At 48.9% G+C, this 14,304-nt stretch overlaps 5 protein-coding genes across 5 annotated transcripts; 1 reads left to right on the top strand and 4 right to left on the bottom strand.

The window, feature by feature from the left end:
* Positions 1-253: 253 nt before the first annotated feature.
* On the bottom strand, positions 254-1,181 carry VTN77DRAFT_9463 (uncharacterized protein; the record flags this gene model as incomplete). The annotated part of the gene is made up of 3 exons (XM_069426074.1): positions 254-327; positions 422-561; positions 625-1,181. 3 exons carry the CDS (start codon positions 1,179-1,181, stop codon positions 254-256), a joined length of 771 nt encoding a protein of 256 aa, XP_069280586.1.
* A 689-nt stretch (positions 1,182-1,870) lies between these two features.
* On the bottom strand, positions 1,871-5,127 carry VTN77DRAFT_9464 (uncharacterized protein; the record flags this gene model as incomplete). The annotated part of the gene is made up of 12 exons (XM_069426075.1): positions 1,871-2,739; positions 2,801-2,840; positions 2,898-3,014; positions 3,065-3,419; positions 3,492-3,622; positions 3,674-3,813; positions 3,910-4,201; positions 4,257-4,444; positions 4,500-4,827; positions 4,892-4,917; positions 4,972-5,011; positions 5,074-5,127. 12 exons carry the CDS (start codon positions 5,125-5,127, stop codon positions 1,871-1,873), a joined length of 2,580 nt encoding a protein of 859 aa, XP_069280587.1.
* Positions 5,128-7,240: 2,113 nt separating this feature from the next.
* On the top strand, positions 7,241-9,528 carry VTN77DRAFT_9465 (uncharacterized protein; the record flags this gene model as incomplete). The annotated part of the gene is made up of 5 exons (XM_069426076.1): positions 7,241-7,490; positions 7,584-8,273; positions 8,329-9,121; positions 9,201-9,453; positions 9,514-9,528. The coding sequence occupies 5 exons, from the start codon at positions 7,241-7,243 to the stop codon at positions 9,526-9,528; spliced, it is 2,001 nt and encodes a 666-aa protein (XP_069280588.1).
* Positions 9,529-10,794: 1,266 nt separating this feature from the next.
* Positions 10,795-11,544, bottom strand: VTN77DRAFT_9466 (uncharacterized protein; the record flags this gene model as incomplete). Its single annotated transcript, XM_069426077.1, has 3 exons — positions 10,795-10,851; positions 10,986-11,275; positions 11,433-11,544. 3 exons carry the CDS (start codon positions 11,542-11,544, stop codon positions 10,795-10,797), a joined length of 459 nt encoding a protein of 152 aa, XP_069280589.1.
* Positions 11,545-12,164: 620 nt separating this feature from the next.
* Positions 12,165-13,967, bottom strand: VTN77DRAFT_9467 (uncharacterized protein; the record flags this gene model as incomplete). Its single annotated transcript, XM_069426078.1, has 2 exons — positions 12,165-13,808; positions 13,863-13,967. 2 exons carry the CDS (start codon positions 13,965-13,967, stop codon positions 12,165-12,167), a joined length of 1,749 nt encoding a protein of 582 aa, XP_069280590.1.
* Between the last annotated feature and the right edge of the window lie 337 nt (positions 13,968-14,304).

A 14,304-nucleotide genomic window follows, 5' to 3' on the forward strand; every position in this document is an offset into this window, starting at 1 on the left:
ATGACTGTGCGCATCGTTAACGATATTGCCTGCTTTCTTCAATCCCAGTCTCAAGCTGTCACCCTGAATCAATACAGGCAGCTATTATGTACAGTATATATATTTTTGCTGGTGGCCAATCAACCATCTGCCTCATAACTCATGAAGATGTAGTGCTGCTGAGTCTTCTTGAAGTTGAGTATCTTCCTAACTGCCCGTCTATAACGGCTCGATTGCGAGATTTCCTGTTTCGCCGCTTTGCTGTTTCGCGATTTCAGTCCACTCTGTTCTTCCCCCTCAGGACCTTTCTTCTCTGCGCAATCATGTGTGTGTACAGGATGTAGGAGCCTATTTTACACTGTCAGTACCTTTTGTTTTTAAATGGATGTTTTTAGATGGACGCCCGAAAAGTGTTCACGCCATCAATGCAAATGCAACCTACCTGGGACGTAGATCACAAGCATCGCAATCAAGAACCACCGGTATAGAGGATGCAATTCTGCCGCCGGCTTGAGGGCCTTCCAGATCAGGACACATTCGCTGCTGATTCCAATTGGATAGAGAACGTAGAACGTGTTGTATCTGGCTTAGGTCAGCCGAAAAACAAGTCCACCAGATGATCACTGATCAGTAGATTGAACCCACCTCAACCACGTCCACCATCTCGGCACACCCTTCCCCCAAAGCTGCAAGGCAAAGAATCCATATCTGATGCACTCAGTTATTCCCCACGCAGCCAGACAGCCCAGAAACGCCCAGTCCCCAACCTGAGTGCCGGGACCTGGCCTCGCTCCCTTTCCAACAATCCCCTCATAGTCACCTCCGAGGATGCCCTCACCAGGGGCAACAAAGCGCGAACCCTCGTGGAACAGGAACATGACACCCCACACGACCAGGAACCGACTCGCCACTTGCAGGAACGTGGTGAACACGGGCGCCCGCACGATGCCCACGGCCGAATGCACGATTTCCAAAAACGCCAGCGATTGCGCTACCGTCAACAACGGCGAGAACAGATGCGTGAAAATGGCCGGGATATGGCCGATCGGTGCCAGCATGGGGACCAACAACGCCATTCGCAGGGTGCAGGTCGCCCAGAGGCCAAAGGCGACGACGTTATACGCGAGAAGGTAGGTGCGGACCGGCCCCGAAGCCTTGCGGGAGGGCGCGGTTGACGCCGCGGTTGTTTGCGATGGAGGCATAGCTAGGTGGCTTCGGTGTATCTGTAGCAGTTGTCAATTGTTTCGAGGTCGATTGAGGAGGATAACTGCTGGAGCAGCCCCGAGACGAATTGTACTCGTGTGGAGGGGAGAAACTGGAAGCAGGAACTGAAATAAATTCGTCAAAAAAAAAAAAGGACGGTGAGAAAGAGAACAAGAATGCAGCTCCAGCCTGTGGATGCAAATATCTATTAACTGAGTTCTCCGAATTGAAGCACAGGTCCGCAGCCAGGTCAGGAAGATCTGACTTGGTGTAAGATTATACCTGGGTACTCGTAGATTTCACGTTGGGGTGTCACAGCCCGCGGTTTCCCTTTTGGGCCAGATGGGGCCAAAGCTCTGCAAGTAAGCAAGGGAAGGTCCAGCAGCCTCGGCCCAACACTCTCACTTTCAAACTATCGATACCTTCCCTTGCATGCAAATTGCGGAGTACACGGTTAATTCTGGTTTACAATACATTAAAACTAATATCTCTTGCGAGTCTAACACTAATTATACAGTAACTCATCAGATTAGGTTCTTTTGCATGTGGTGTACTCCAAACATGTCGTCTCCATTACGATATTCCACATGGATAACAGCCCCGAGTCAAAAGCGAGATAACGATATGAACACAGGATCTTGAGAAATTACATGGGTATACTGTTTCTGCTTCTCCGTCCTGTCAGTCATCAGGCACCAGTGCGAACGTCTGAAGGGGCCGGTGATCCTCCAGGACCTGTCATAGTTCCTAAGGCCTGATCGGCCTTCTTGGTAAAACCGCTGTCGCCAACAGCCTCGACCTTGCCTTGGGATTGGGACTCATACGTCAGAGGATGGCCGTTAGGTTCCTCAGAGCGTTGCCTCAACGTGCTTTCGGCCGTAGTGTGCGGCTTACGGGTGACTGGTTCAAGCTTGGGCAGGTCCTTGGACTGCGAAGCCCCGCCAATATCGAAGACTGGACTCTGCCAGCGCTCGCCCTGAGCGGCCAGCTCCTTGTATTCCGTCGCCTTGTTGGTGACGAAACCCGGCAACTTGATGTTCTTGAAGAGGGCGTCGTGGTGAGTGGCCGTCGCCTGCACCTTGGTCTTACGTTCTTCAGCAACTTGCTCGGCCTTCTGCTTCCTCTCCATAATCGTCTGGCGTGTCGCGTCAATGTAGCGAGAGTAGACGTTCCGAGCGTTTCTGGGGTCTTCTTTGACGTCCTCTTGGGCACGTTGGACTTGACTGTACACCTTGTATGCAAATGCATCGACTTTTGTGAACGAGTCTCGAATCTGCTTCTCGAGAACTGTCTGCACGACCGGCCGGACGATATTGAAGAGCATTGGTTTGAAGACGTTGAAGAGAACCTTGTGCTTGGACTTCTTCAGCTTAATGTCAAGATTCCTGATGGTGACAGAAACCCTCTCCGCTTTGACAAAACGCTGCCTGTCGGCGCCGGTGGGTTTGGAAGCTGAAATCTTGAAGCTGAACCCCTCACCACCAAGATAGATGTCCATGACACCAGTATCAGTGATTGTGGGGAAGCCTTCCTTCTTCTTGATATAGTAACTGACATCTAAAAAGCGGCACTCAGCCATCCATTCGTGACGCATTCAGACAGGGGAAGAAATTCTTACCTTTAATATCGGCCTGGATGCCAGAAGCAGCAATCATTACCTATCGCTGGTGTTAGCGGATGAAGTCTACTAAACCGTGCAATGTCTTGTAACCAACCCTGTGATCATCCTTGTTAGCGATCCCCTTCCGACCCCAGCGCCAGTAGTTGTCGGTGCCAAACTCGAAGACATTGGGCATCAGGTTATCACTCTCGATGACGATATTTTCAACGACCTAGTTGACATGAGCTTCTGTCCGTTTTTCCTCAATCCAGCTTCACTCACCGCGTCGAACGCACGATCAGTCACCTCAATTCGAGGGAGAGGGATATAACGAAGGCCCTGGAAAATGTCTGGGAGGATAACATTGGTAATATCCTTAATGAGATGTGGCTTGAATTTTATCTTTCCATTTTCATCCTGCCCGAGATTCTTGAAGAGCTTTTGCAGAGAATTTCTCAGAGCCCTATTCTGAGGGTCTTCATTGAATTGTGTGGCAAAGAATTTGATCTCGTCACCAATACGATCGACGTGGTTTCGGTAGCGTTCGCGCAGCAAGAAGCTGCCCTGGTCGTATAGTCTATTCCACTCCTGCGTGGCAGCATCCTGCACGATGAAGCCTTGCTCACACAAGCATTTCCTGGGCCGTGTCAGTACCAAATCCGTCTCCTTTTTCCCGTTATAATCTAACCGGGGAATAGTCCATACTCACCGGATGTAAGTATTCATTTGTTTGAACCAGTCCTTCAATTGAGGATCCTGGTCCGCAGCACGGTACAGATTGTTGAGCGACTCAAACAAATCGTCGGTCGATGTGCAGTTCGCAAATCGCTCGATTAAAGTCTTGAAACGCATCAGCATGTCTCTATTCTTTTCTTTGAATCTTAGCCATACCTTCAAATTAGTCTCGACAATTTGCAGACTTGGGTCCCTTCTGGCACATTTCAGCGTTTCAGTGCCCTGCTGGGAGACATTTCTTGTGTGGCCTCCATATGTCTCTGCAAGAGTCAACAGACTTTCAATAGCTTGCTGATCTGGATGTCAAACTGAGTTAGCGAAGCTGTTACAGAGGTTGTCCAGATCTTGCTATGCTGGTTTCAACCCAGGTTGACAATATTCGAAATACTTACAGTCCGGACGTCTCTGGATCTCGACGATCATCTTCTTCAGACGCCAGGCGATCTGCTCGCGCCGTTCCTTGGGCATCTTGCTGGAGAAGTATTCCTTGGTCTTTTGTGCGTAATCATTGGCTCGATTCTTCGTTTCTTCGACGGGAACATTTTGGGATACAGCCTGCTTGACGCTGGAAGCAGCTGCAGCACCACCAGCGCGAACGTCCATCTCAGAGACGGGGGCGTTCTCCTTGTCACCAGTTGCTGCTCTTTTGGCCGCGTTAGTCGCCTCCTGGGCATCCTTCAGGTTCTGCATTCAAGTTAATATGTCGAACAAAGCGCTGGATTGGGATTTGAAGACTTGCCACAGGCGCGTTTTTTTCTACTTGATCCTTGAGTTGCTCCTTGGACACGTTCGGCTTGTCATGCCATTCATTGTCTGGTGCGGGTTGATCAATCCGGGAGAGCTCCTCCTCGGATGGCTTAATCTTTTCGGCGGATTTCTGGGAAATGTCCCCGGATATATCGCGCAGAAGAACAACAGCATCGCTGACTGCGAACCGTCAGTACAAGTGCTTACCATCTTGGATGATGGTGATTAAACATACGCAGTTTGCGGAACTCTCCGTTGGTGATCAAAAGAGTACCCAGAGTCTTCAATCCCTCCCCGGCCTTGGTGGTATCCTGTTTGGCGGTCTCCTTGTCTACCGGTCCGTCCAGCTTTGTCACATCGGGGGGCCTGATGTGCTGAGCCTCCCAGATAAACTCCTGCAGGAGGTCACCTTCGTTTTTCGTGATGAATAGGACCTTCGCTTGTTCAATCACGTCACGAACATCCTTCACAAGAGCCCGACCCTCCTCCGACAGCTTATTCGACGGGGATGCGAGATACTTGGAGTTGATGACGCTGTTTAGAGCAACATCGCATTGCTTGTTCTGCCGGAGTGTCAGGACCTGGCTCGTTACCCCACAGACAAACCAATTCATCGGAGGAACGTACTGATGGCAGCTTGCCATTGGCAAAAGCTGTGAGCTGGTCTTAGTCATCTGCCTGCGACAGGGCAAGTCTTCAATGCTTACCCTTGGAGATTCCGTAGAGTCTGATTTTATTGTCGATGTCCTGAATTGAAGGCACACCTGTCAGCGTACAACATTCAATGACTCACGTAAAGGGTGACATACCGCATCCTTCTCCTTGGGATCCACAGGATGATTGACAGCTTTCGACGGAGCCATAGCAGCGTCAAAATGATGATGTTTCTCTTCTCCAATGAGTCCAAAAAGATTCAATGGATGGGTAACAATGGCCGAGATTATGTATTACGTAAATACCAATCTTATTCCCTGGAATTAGTATGTATGTAGACTAATGGGGGTCGTAACTGGGGTATCACGAGGTATGGCGGATAGACCCTGGTATGTGGGAAGGGGGGAAATCCTGATGAAGTTCAACACCAGGTGCTCTTTAAAACAGGAGAGGTTCACTCTGTGGTTGCAGGGGGATGTGCCTGCGTGCCTGGTATTATTTGGAATGTTCATTTAAGCTCGCCCTTCGCCCTGGTTAGGATGGATTGACGTCAGGGTGTCGTTCCCTACAGACAACTCGCTGCCAAGGGATACATTACATTTACCACAGCCCTGCATGACGCGCCCCACGGAAGTCTCCTCCTGCAGTTTCGTCAAGGCACTCTCAGATCTGGCCCGTCGCTTGACGGTGAGATGGCTTCCACAAACTCGTCCTAGCTCCTACATAACCTATCTCTTCCTCCAGCGATAAAGTCATATCGAGTCTTCCCTATACTGTCCAGCGCAGCTGTAAGTCTGTGTCGCCCTTCGAATTTGAATCGGACCTGCTTGTCGCGGTATGCGATCATCACCCTATAAGGTAAACACGATGGAATACGTTCTTCGTTCATTTCCTTGGGTCCAACTTGCGCATCCTGTGAGTCAGGACACAGGTCAGGCTGACGTCAGGAGTCCTCAACACGATCAAGATTCCGACCAGTAAAAGAAGCTGCCATCTAGAGAAAACTTGGTGAGGCTGGAAACCCAATCGGAGGTTTACCCCTGGATGACGGGTGCATTTGATTGAAGAAGTACAGCACGACTGGCACTGACAGCAGTACCCCAATGCTTGTTGAGCACCTATAACCAGCCAACAGGAGCTATTACAGCCTCATATGGATACTACAGAGCACAATTGGTGCGATATCTAAGCTATTAGGAGTCAATTAGCTTTTGGTCATCTTCTTTCGTATGGACAAACCCGACTAGCAGAAAGGATTTGTGTGTGCAAATATTTAATTTACCATTGATGGTCACGCGACCAGCTGGTTTGTCTATGCCATTGACCATATGAGGATGTTGCTGCAAAGTTCAATAGTAAGAAACAGAAGCGCAGCTTGCATGCGATAGTCAACAGAGGATAATATAATGCTTGACCTGTAAATGCTGTCAGGTCAACCTTGAAGCATTTCTCACACAGTCTGTTTCTAAACGTATGATTAGGAAGTCGCCCATGCTGTGTTGAGGATAGAAATAAGCCTCCTTTGGTTACTGCTAGGAACCTGAGTAAATCAGATCCCAATGAACGAAAGAAAAGAGAAACCACCAACCACAATGTTCTCCATATGCAGCCTAGTCATTAGTACAGAGCTTGCCCCTATGGATTAATTGAAGTATGAGGGGGAAAGTGGAAGGCTACATAAGTTCTTACAACTGCCTATCATTCCATTTATTCCAGGGACAGCTACATGTGGCACCTACATCCATCTACTCCATCTACTCTCATACTTCTCCAAGAGATCAATAAACGTCAACGAAATGCCACCTTCTAATCAAGAAGTCTAAGGCACATTTAATACCCTATGACTTTTAAAATTTTCAGTCTCAGGCAGTCTCACATTCTAAAACATTGTCAATAAGCAGCATCTGACATGAACGAGAGGTGCAATTAACTCCATGTCATAACAGTTCTGCATCTAATTCCAGGAGATTACTTGCATCTGAATTGTTCTGTAAATGATATTTATCCGAAGATATACTCTCCAGACTGACCTGAAATATTATCTCCAAAACATCCAGATATGACTTGAATCTGCATCAATCGATCCCATCATCTTACCCAATATAGTAATCAATGTAGTGATCACGTGCTCTCGTGAAGCATGAAGCGTGAAGCGTCAACGCGACCCAGAAGTGAGAACGATTCACCTTTCATTTATTTTATCTTGCATGGCATAGTGCATTATTTTCTGATGACATTTTGAATGCATGGTGCCTACACAGAATTTTCTCTAACTCCAAATTCTACTCCCCTTCAGGTTTGCAAGCCTGTCGCGTCATCACCATGCCCCGCAGTCATGGAAAAGTGAAGCAGACGCGCCTCACCTTCGTACCCGTGGAGACCTCGTCGCCTGCTACAGAACGCAGTCCTGGAACCTCGCCATTTCGTCCGGCAAAGCTCAGATATGAGCATCCCTCAAAGGGGCTCGTTCGCAAGGGGCAGCTGCAACTCGAGGACTACTCCATCGGCCGGAAGAAGACTGCACGTGCGTCTTCGCCAGCCAGCGCATCTAGCGATGAGGGGTCAACGTCTGGTAAGTCATTGCAACGCGACCTGTTAAGAGGATACTATTTACCATTCTCATGTGTCTGCTGGAAGTAACTAAACTGACACTATCGAGTTCAAGACCACTTGAGCAGGAAGATACCCAAGCCTGTCGAGTCGTCTAGCCCCATTTCCAGTGCGCCCACCAGACACGTCGAAGAGACATCGTCGGAGGATGAGGATGCTATTAAAGTACCTGCACGACGACGAAGGCAGAATGTAGTTGCTAGCGAGAGGGAGAGCGACGAGTCAAACCCTGCGTCTGCTACCACACCTAGAAGGAAACAGGAAACTAGTGACAGTGAAGCATTAGAACAGAGGGCTGAACCGTCCCGGGGAGCCTCGAAGAGACGACTACGGTCGCATCGCCATGTGAAAGAAGAAGAAGAATCGGAGACAGAAACCAGATCCCTTCCCAAGACTAGATCGGTTACTCGAGGACAGCAAAATGGCAATGAAGAATTGTCTACGGTTCATACGAGACGCGAAAGATCTTTTGCCGTCGATCTGTCAGGGCTAGGTTCTGCGGAAACAAGTGACGCAGATGAATTGGTTACACGCCCTACCTCTCGCAAACGAAAAGCAGCTGAACCCAGTGCGACCTTCGTTGTTGACGATGACTCGGACAATTCAGATGATGTAATAGTTTCTTCGCCCGCAAAGCGACGGCGGCGAGAGAATGTCGCCGAGGCAGCACCTCGTACTCCCCGGAAGACCTCGGAGCAAGAAAGGCTTGAGTTAGAGGAAGACCTCCGAGATCTTCAGGATTCTGGTAATGTTGATTTTGCTAGTTATACCGGATAGGGATGCTAACACCAGATTTCTAGCTGTAACCAAAACTCGTACTCGAGGCCGCTTGGTAGACTCTGCCAAAGCCAAGAGACAAAAACATTTGGAGATTCTACGTCGTAAACGGGCTGGCAAGAAAGTGATAAAGGGTGTCGGGTCCGAAGAAAAGGGCGATGATGACGATGATCCGGAGATTGCAAGCGATAGTGAAAATTCATTTGTGAGAGAGGGACGGGAGCAAGCAGACTCTTCCTCGGAAGCTGAAGATAGCGACATCGAATCGGACATCCCATCGAACGAAGATCTCGACAGATATGAAAAGGACTTCGTTCTGGAAGATAGCGAGGGCGAGATTGGCGTACCGACCGACGAGTTGCCCTTCGAGTTCACTCGGCATAGATACAAACCACTGAAGGAATGCTTCCGAGACGTGGTAGAATGGATGGTGCACAACAAGCTCAACCCGGCCTTTCCCCGCTCCGACGAGATCTACAAATCCGCGTTCAGGAAGCTAGACGACGAGGTGAAAGGTCGCACTGGATCTCAGTTCATCTCTGCCGTCTGGAATGTCGACTTTCGCCGGGCGCTGCTGGCTCGGCCGCACATAGAGATCACGGCTTTCCCGACGACAGCGAATCACCCTTGTGATGCGTGCAGAAGGTCTGGTCATCCGGCGTCTTCTGACATCAAACTGTATGGCAAGCCCTATTCCCTGGAGACGCTCGAGTCGCTGTCAGACGATGAGAGTGACTCTGAGCGGGAAGGCGGTCGGGACAGAGACAAAGATGGGCACATTCTTCCAGACGAGGATACTCATTGGCTATTGGGCAGGTGAGTTCGACCAAGCCTGCATGGGATTACCTTTCTGCAGGGTCGACTTAATCTAACTCTTCTTTCTTTCTCATTTCAGACACTGCAAAGCAAAGGCCGAAATGACACACACGCTCATCCACTGGCGGTATAACCTAAACGAGTGGGTGACCGACTACCTAGAACGGAAGGGCTACTTTGAAGATTCCAAGATTGTCGAGCGTGCTCAATGGAGCCAGAAAAAGAAGACCAAGTATGCCAACAAGGTCGTGGACATGATGAACGAGAGTGGGGAAATCCAGCGCCTCTGGCGGGACTTTCACCTCGCCGTCAAAGCTGCCAGGGAGACGAAGGTAGGAATCTTCAACCCAACATCGATAACAAGAGTGAACTATGTTAATGATATATTACAGGAAGGACGCTGGTGAAGTGATCCCGTACAGCTGTTTCTTGGACAAAATAAACTCTCATGGCCTGCTGGACATATCTACTGTACTGTACATACATGCCTAACTATGATGATGATGAGACCCTTTCCAAGTTTTCTTTCAACCCAGCAAATGATTTACGATAGTGACATTGGCCTTTCTCTGTCTGTGCAGGGACCAGGATTCTGATTTCATTTCATTTCTTTTATTTTATTTTTTTTAAAAAAAAAGGGGGGGAAGAGAGAAAAAAAAAAGACAAGGCAAATGTACGAAATAGAATGGACCGAGATTGACAATTCACATTCAGAAAAAATTGACGAACGCAGAGTGGAAATGAGATGAATGACATGACATGACATGAAATACCCTACGCCGAATTTGGACCTTTTTTTTTAAAAAAAAAAAGGCGAAATTTGCAGAAATAGAAATAATGCATAATGCCTGCTTTGACATTAACATAATATAATATAATATGATGCTCAGTTACCAGTACGGTATTAGTACCGTTTAATGATAATAACAAATACAATAATGCCTAGGTAATTAAATTGGAATAAGGTCATTCGAACCTAGCATCAGTTTTATTAATTGATCTGAAAGGGGTGAAGAGCGTGTGTACGTAATAATGTACTGTATGTAGGTAGGTAGTCATGCCCGAATTGAATCAATTCCATCTCATTTTATTTCATTTATTTCTTTTTTGTTTTGGAGACCGTAACATGATGAATGCATGACAGAATAAAAGGGGGAAAAAATAAATATGAATGAAACCAGGTAAGTATACAAATACACGAATCCGCGCGCCATGGGCGAGATCCGAGAAGAGAGAGAGAGGAGAAGAGACAAAGAACCAAGGATGTGTAGATGCGGAGAATTCGACAAATGACAGATGACAGATGACAGATGACGTTGGAACGCCGGGTGATTTGATTCACCAGATTTGGCCTCCCATCATACACATAGCCGACCAAGCAATTGATCATGCATCCTGCAAGCCAACGTTTTTCCTTCCGTGTCAACAGTCATGTCAATTCCATAAAAAAGACGCCTTAAAATGCACACCAGTCAGCGCATCTCAATGAATGCAAAATGTAGACGTGAAGACTCGCGGAGAGCCAGGTCGAAGCCCGAATAAGTCTGCCGAGTCTGCGAGAGTTCGGACATGCATGAACTGCATTGGACAGGTAAAAAAAAATATGAAGCGGAACGATTTTCAAATGCTCCGTCATCTCATCGCATCCTTTCATTCTTGTCACGAAGATATCTTTACAGAGCTGGTTGGCTAGGCTTCTTCTCTGGAATGTTTGCTCCAGGAGTGAGCATCTGGAATGACATTTTCACGTCAGCAAGTTGCTCCATTTTCTCAAATGTGGACAATTCAGGGATTCTTTTGATAAGAAAAAATACTGATATAATTTTAGAGGGGTAAAGATTTTTAAAGGAATATGCTAACGAACCTCGTTAGCTCCTCTGATCATGCCCTGTTCCCGCTCCATCTGAACATATTGCTCCTCCTCCGCATAAGCCAGCGCCCACGGAACACCGAGCAGGAATGCGCTCGTGCTCAGAACCCATAAGGCCTTGCCGCCGAACAGCAGACCGGACTTGGTGAAAGATGTGAGGGAGGAGACGGTGCTGGTGATCCGACGCCGGGTCTGCGGAGGGATGATGTCTTTCAGCGCAGCGATACGCTCGTAAAGAGTCTCATTTTCGATGTCAATGTCCGAATCGGTGGAGATTTCAGAGTCTGCAAAAGAATAGACGAGATGGATTAGTTGCGCTGTCGGATTCAAGTAAAGAACTTCGAGTCTTGAAGCCAGATTCCAGTCTTGCAAGGTGCTGGGATAAAAAGCGTCGGAACCTCGACAATATAGAAAGGCCCAAAAAAAAGGTTTACCACCCACCTGTGTCAGTGTACTCGTCATCGTCGTCGGAGGCGAGGAGGACGTCGTTCTTGGACGGCGTGGGCTTCTCGGTCGTGAAGTGCTCGTCTTCGACTTCAGTGAGCTTGACCATTGTGGCGGTGCGTCTTAAGCTACAATAAAAAGAAAAGGACTATTAATTGAGTTGGATTTCGGTTTGTCAACGAGACTGAGCACGCGAAAGGAAAATGACGTTGGGGAAATGGTTGGAGGTGGAGATGTTCGCTGAATTCTGCTCAAAGTTCGACTTGAGATCGATCCGACTTTTTTCCCCGAGCCAAAAACCAAAATTATTACGAAAAGCGGCAAGGAGCTTGGATGATCCGGGACGGAGTAACCTTCCGACTTCGCCTTGCTAAAGGTATCAATCAACCAAGGCATCTAGCAGAGACTTTTTTTTTTTACTCTATTTCAATTATTAATTGATTTCTTTTCTTTTACTTTCTTACTCGCCTCCTTTTGAACCTCAACAGAGCGACAACTTTTTGCTCCTCTGGTCTACTAAATAGTTCTAACACTGACGTGCATATTAAGACTGTAGAATTCGTGGAAGATTCTAAGATCTCTATATAATATAGTACAGTCGCCTGCCCTGGTCCAAAAAAATGAGAAGAATAAAGGAAATGTGCAGCCCAACGGGAGAAGGGACGGAAACGCAATCCCCCATTTACAAGTCAGCAAGAGCAGAGAGATAAGATCGAGGAAGGTTGTTGATTACAACCTTCCCAACTGCCATTTCGAGATGCGCTCCTGGATTTCCTCCCACGGGAATGGCCGCAGCTTGAACCCTTCCAGTTCGCCTTCCTGGATGACGACAGTTGGTTTACCCGTGCCTTTGCCCTTGTTCTTGACGTGGCCTCCAAACACCTGCTTGGCGACTCGTCGCAGATCGTCCACCGTCAGGGCCTCAATCTTCTCGCACATCTCCTTGACCCCGACCTTGCGGCCGTGCACCTGCACCTGGCGGCCCAGATCCTCGAGTTCAACCATGCGGGACTCAAGGTTCATCAGGAGCGACGACCGGAGCTGGTTCTTAGCCCGGTTGACCTCCTGGGCCTGGAGCGAGGAGTAGCCCGAATCTAACGTCAGGGCCTGCAGTTCGCGACACATCACCTCCAGCATCTGTGGCGTGCGGGTAGGACTGCACGATGCAGAAATGCCAAAGAGCCCACTGTCCGTGTAGCTGTGGTTGAAAGCGACACAGCTCTCAACCCAGCCGTGCTGGTTTAGAACATTGGTGTAGAGTCGTGAGTACATGCCCTTACCGGGTCCGCCCGCGGAGAAGGACCCTCCTCCTCCCAGCAGGGTCTGGAGCGCGGCAAGTGCATAGATGTCAGGAGAGGAGATGGGAAGAGCCTCGAAAGCCAGATGGATGTAGCTTAGGCGAGGAAGCATGGGGTTTGCCGGAGGTGGAATCGGGGGCAGGGACAAAAACCCTCCCGTGTAATGTGCAGGGCGATTCAGGTCCAACGTGGAGGACTCAAGAAGAGACGGATCGAGAGCCGACACTGTCGCATTGCGAGGGGCAGAAGTAGTAAGGTTTTTGAGGAAGGGGAGCTTGGAGAGGATCTTCGAATGAGACGTACTCGCCGGCGCATTGCTGGATGTTGTAGACGTCGGGGAGAACTGAGGGACCGTTGGCAGCTGCCCGTCTTTCTGAACAGACGGCGAGTCAGACAGCGTAGATTCAATTCCCTGTCCACGGAAGGCTGGCCCCTCATGCGGCTTCATGTCCCCAAAATACTTCTCCGTCAGCTTGACGGCTTCGTCGTGCGGGACTCCCGCAAAGGCAACGACCATCCGGTTCGGGTTGAAAAATGTGTTTCGATATTTCTCAATCACTGCCTTATTAATCTCCCCTAGTCGTTCTTTCGGACATAGGAGTGGGTTTCCTAGCGTGTTGTCCTTAAACCCGGCCATGTGAACCAGCTCCGGGAGAATAAGGTCGGGTTTGGCCCAGATCTCGTTGATCTCATATTCTGCCGTCGCCAACTGCTGTTGCACTTCTTCCTCCGTGATGCGCGGCTCACGGATTGTCTCTGCCAGAAGGGCCAGAGTCGAGGGGACGGTCGAGTTAAAACTGGCCGACTGGTACATGAGTGATTCGCGGGATGAGGCGCACTGGAGGTTCCCTCCTAGCGACTCGAGGGCCTCAACCATCTCATCCCCTGACCGTGATTTAGTGGACTTGAACGCGAGACGGTCCATAATATGGCTGACTCCACGAAGGCTCTCATCCTCGTATCGCGATCCAGCATCGATGTAAACTCCGACGCCTGAGAAGGGGCCGGGTAGGGACTCGCTCGCTACGCGGATGCCATTTGGAAGTGTCGTGATCTGGTCGAGCTCAACTGGATCCTATCATTTTGTCAATATAAGGAGAATAAGGCAGTTCTTAAGATATAAACATACCTTGGTTACAGACTCGCTGGTAGTCGCAAGGCCTCTGGATACGGACCGTTGACCGCGAGCAAGAGGTCTGACGGACTGAACACTCCGCAGCGCTGAACGACGCATTCTCGTCGACGGTATGATCAAGAAACTGCGACGTTGAAGGTCGCCAGTTTCTTTGCAGCTGAAGCCTTGACGCTGATAATAATAAAATAAAGGCCGGAATAGTTTTGCCGGCACGCGACGCCGGGCGGCGAACCGGACGGACCGGATTCTGCCCGCAGAAAATCTGCTTATCTAATCCACTGTACTGGCAGATCTAGACTCTCCGCTGACGTACGATCGCAATGTCTACCAATTGATATTTTAATAATATTAGAGATGTCTATGTGTATCTAGTAGGTATATTAGTCCCAGCGTTGAGACTCCCCGCTGGTTCATGTACACTTTTTGTTTCCTTTGG

The sequence above is a fragment of the Rasamsonia byssochlamydoides genome (genome assembly GCF_041956645.1).
Source record: "Rasamsonia byssochlamydoides strain NRRL 3658 unplaced genomic scaffold VTN77scaffold_9, whole genome shotgun sequence".
NCBI lineage: Eukaryota > Fungi > Ascomycota > Eurotiomycetes > Eurotiales > Trichocomaceae > Rasamsonia > Rasamsonia byssochlamydoides.